At 36.8% G+C, this 4,828-nt stretch overlaps 1 protein-coding gene across 1 annotated transcript; it reads right to left on the reverse strand.

Annotated features, from left to right (window-relative positions):
- Positions 1–307: 307 nt before the first annotated feature.
- LOC138762418 (neuropeptides capa receptor-like) lies at positions 308–1,165 on the reverse strand. The gene has a single exon (XM_069936176.1). The coding sequence runs from the start codon at positions 1,163–1,165 to the stop codon at positions 308–310; it is 858 nt and encodes a 285-aa protein (XP_069792277.1).
- Positions 1,166–4,828: the final 3,663 nt, after the last annotated feature.

The following is a 4,828-nucleotide window of genomic DNA, read 5'->3' on the forward strand; positions in this document are numbered from 1 at the left end:
TTGGGGTGGGGTTGGTGGTAAGGAGGGGCAAAACTGACTGTGCGTTATGTCGAAGTTTTGAAATAAACTATTGTTGTCTGAAATATTCTTTGATAATAGAAAGTAAAATATTCAAAAAATAGGCAGAAAGGAACGCTGCTCAACTGGGCAGCGTAGAGTAGATTCAGTCAGTTGTTGCACATCACGGATACCGTAAAGGTTCAAGTCGGGGTATATCGTGGGCTTTCCCTGAATGAGTGCCAAATGTAGCTAACCTCCCGTCTCTGCTCACTGATTGGCATTCCCGATAATGCAAGGATATTTCTGATTATGTTGGTAACCCAGCATGTGCAGATAACCTCCGTTTGGCTTTATGGACAAACTTAAGGAGGGAGATGAACGGATGTTTCACCACGTTCTTCATCTGCTCTCTGAACATTGACTGAGTCGCCATGTAAATAAAGGTGTTAGTGCAGCAGCTAACATTTCTCAATAAATAACCAACGTTGTTTAAAACAAGATGAAAATCATTTAATTCGAGGGCGTTTCTAGTCGACTGATAATAGAAGTCGACGATATTTGTCATCCACAGTAGTATCAGGCTGCAGGAAAGAGCGAGTACTAAAATCACAGACCTCCTCCTCCTCTCCGTCTCTGTGTCAGGGCGGACAGTCCCTTTACTCTGACCTGTCAGCCCCTTGCGTACCCGACTGGCGACTAAAATATGTTTGACGGTTAGAGCATTACAGAGCAGGATAACAATGAAAGCGAGAAAAGGAGTCAAAGCCACATCGAAAGCATCAAATCCCACCCACGCTGATTCAGTGAAATAGCTTGGTTTCAGAGCGCACCACCAGGAAACATTGTCGATAATTTCTAGTTTCTCATAAATGAAGTACATGGGTACGTTTTTCAGACAGAGCAGAACGCCAGTTGTGGTTAGAACCACAGCCGCAGTTTTCTCGGTGCAATATTTGGTTTTCAGCTCCTGGCAACAAATAACAACAAATCGATCAAAGGTGAACGTGACCGTGAACCAGACGGAACAGTCGGTGGCGGCGCTTCGCAGCGCAAGGACAACACTGCAGACAGGAGTGATGTCTAGGAAAGTCCCTGGAAAGTAATGATATTTCAGCCGACTCAGGATGGCCTCAGTGATGATGAGGAGCATATCCGCCGCAGCCATTGCCACCAGATAGCGAATGGTGCAAGAGGAAAGGCCGCACTTTCTCCGGGACAGGATCACAATCGCCAGTAAATTCACTGCAGGAAGACAATAGAATAGCGACTGGGTATTGCGGAACAATTCTCCTCGGGTTTGAAGACGCTTTCAACTTTATGAGACCCGAGGGTAGTAGTTGGACTCTGGTCGATTGATATAATATTTTTTAATATGTTATTCATTAGAAATATGGGTAATAACCACAATTGCACAATTTAAATATTAAGAAATTATCATAATCATCGTGCATACCGAGAAGAAAACCTATAAGAAATTTGAAGAAATCCAAAAAAAATCCCTAATCTCCCTCGCCCACAAACCGTACCCTTCTGATTATCTTAATTTTAACCCACCTACAACCCTAAATGGAAATAAGAGCTAAGAAAGAAATGGACAAGCAGAATAACTCATTAATTTACTATCTGGTAAGGAGATCCAGCGGAATGCAAGACCAACATCAAATTTTCAAATTACAATAATCCATATATGGGCTTCAAATATTTTATAAATATAATATTTATCAAGTAGATTATGTTATCTTCTCCATAGAAATACAAGACCTCATTTCTAAATCCCATCTTTGTACATTAAGCTCCATTTGATCTTCCCATGAAACAGCTATACATTTCCTTGTGACAGCCAAAGCTAATTGCTACAATGCCATTTGACATTTATCTAATTTATAATTCAACGCCATTTCGCGACTTCCCTAATAAAAAAAAAGATCTTTGGATCTGGACAAATTTTTTCTTAAAATTTCTTGCAAACACTCTCTTAATCTAGTCCAAAACCCTTAACATTTTCGCAAGCCAAAACTGAATTCAAAAGTGTACATTTTGTTCGTTACATCGAAAACACAACTCTGTGGCACTCAGATTATACATTTTCAAATGCTCTGGAATTAAAAATAGTTATTGTATAAAATTATAATTCACTAATTTATACCTTACATTGACTAACATTGTCATAGTGTCTCTGGTCATCCCTCTCCATTACAAATTGAACTCCCTGATTTTTCTCCCATTTAAGTCTCGATTTATGCACGTTAATCTTTGACATTATATGTTGCAACAATTTATACCTTTCAAATCTCAACGCCTTCTTGCCTCCATCTCGGATCAACGCTTCATATGTGGATTCCTTATTTAAATCCAAATATATACCTGAGCAGTCATCCAACATTGATTTAAGTTGATAGTAACAGAAAAAATAATTAATATAGATTTGATATTTATTCCTTCAACCTTTAAAATGTTACAAAACAACTCAACTCAAAACAGACATTCATCGTTCTTTTTACTTTCTATTTACATATTTTTCGGATGTTGTTGCCAATCGTAAAGTGTAGATTTTATTCTGAAACAAAGGGGTATATCTAGACAATCCAAATGAAAGTCCCATAGTTTTACTAACTTCTTCCCACATATTTATCAAATGAAATAAAACTGGCCGTTTATGACTACTAATAGATTTTTTTCTAATCATTTATAAATTAAATGGTCCCTTCTGTACTCTCCAATTCCCTACAATTCAATATGTCACCAAGTTACATATCTATCTAAATTAAACATTCTATTAATAAATTTCAATTGGGATTCTTAAAAATAACTTAAAATTTTTAAATTTGCATACCACCTAACTCATATTCCCATGTTAACATATGCAGGGAAAACCTCGCCAATTACTATTTCCACAAAACAATTCCTCACTTACACAATTAAATCTTAATAATATCTCATCGATACATTACAAGGAATATTCTGGAAAAAAAAATTGGAATGTATGAAATACATTCATTTTTATAACATTCATTCTTCCTACTAATGTTAATGACAAATATTTCCATTTATTCAAATCATCTTTTATTACAGACAATAATGGTAAGTAGTTAAAATCCACTAATTGATTTATATTTTTCACTTAAATTCTCAAATAGTTAATGCAATTTGACCAGTTAAATCCTACTAGACATTTACGTTCAGAATAATCATTTTCAGAAAATGGCATATGTTCACTCTTATTCCAATTTACTTTATAACCAGACAACTCACTAACTGTAACATTCGTTCCTGCAACATCTTCAAAGACTCTTTTGAGTCAGTCAAATATACCAACACATAATCTGCAAATCAACTAATCTTATGCTCCATTAGGACTGATGTGTTCCCCTTTATTTGATCCTCTTGTTTATTGAATTATGCTAAAGGTTCAATCACCAGTGCAAATAAAACAGATGACAGAGGGTACCCTTGTCTAGATGACCGTTACAAACTAAAAGATTCTGATAAAACTCCATTCGTCACTACTCTCGCCTTAGGTTACTTAAACTTTGTCTTAATCCAACTAATGTACATTGTTCCGAACGGAAAGTTTTCGAATACTTTAAGTAAATAAAACATTATACTCTATCAAAAGCATTTTCAGCAACCAACGATAAAACAAAAGGTAGGTAGGATGCCTCCCGGGAATAATTTTTAAGACTAATCAATTTGACCACATTGTCTGCTGAATATCTACCTTTAATAAACCCATTTGGAATCAAATTCGATATGTACTGCGTGAATCACTTTGCCAGAACCTTAGTAAAAATCGTATAAGCAACATTCATTAAAGATATGTGCCTATAAGACACTGGATTTCACGAGATTTTAAATCATTTTCTTTATAAAATTCCACTCTAAATCCATCCTCTCCCAGAGATTTACAATTTGGCATTGAATTAAAGGCTGATCTAAATTTTCATTGATATTCCTAAAATATTTTTCGTTTCATAAAACCTGAACAGAAACAATAATTGAGCCCTAACATTTTACTTCACGTTCATTCAACCCAGAATAGGACAGGTATGCCAATGTATAACAAAGAAAAAAAGAAACTTGGACACGAAGTCCGTGGATCAGGCAGACAAATAGACAGTGTGTGTTTCCAGTAGAGGCGATTTCTTCGGACTGCGATAGAGGGAATACAAACCGCATTTTAAAGGAAGCTTGGAGATATTAGAACCGACGTGGCGTGACGAAAAATAAACAGGTATATCGTTGCTGAGGTACAGCTTGCGTGGAGAAAGGTGCAGAGCAATGAGCGTGATAGCTCGAGGCTGTAAAGGGGAAAATAACAGTCAGAGAAAAGAGATGCATGCCTTTTCGTAGTGAAAATGGAGTTAAGTCTTCAGTAAGGAAATATGTGGGCACTTTTAAGAGAGTGGCAAAGTTATGTCTGTTGATGAAAGGATCAACGACGAACTGCAAGATTGCCTCTCCTTCGCATGTAAGGCCTTGCTAGGAATCCCCCGAGCAACCGTTCCCAGTGACATTTGTGTTGCAGAGAAATCAGAGCGGGGTACGCTTCTTTTCACCCACTATGTCAATACGCTCGATGTCAGCATTGATTGATTTGTCGCTATGTCTGCGGAAGATATAAAAACGGGAAGAGGGCAGGATAATATACAGTAACGTTTGAGTATGAACGATTTTGGTAAGGTGGTCGACTGAGAAAACAAATTGAAGATGTTATCATGCGCGCAAAAATGTACGATGATGCTCCTTTGCGGAATGAATAAATGTGTAGTCTATCTCTCATGGTCAATAGTTTCAGAAATCAAAAGGTTTCAAATAGAACTGGGAATTG

This window comes from Narcine bancroftii, chromosome 4 (genome assembly GCF_036971445.1).
Source record: "Narcine bancroftii isolate sNarBan1 chromosome 4, sNarBan1.hap1, whole genome shotgun sequence".
Lineage (NCBI taxonomy): Eukaryota > Metazoa > Chordata > Chondrichthyes > Torpediniformes > Narcinidae > Narcine > Narcine bancroftii.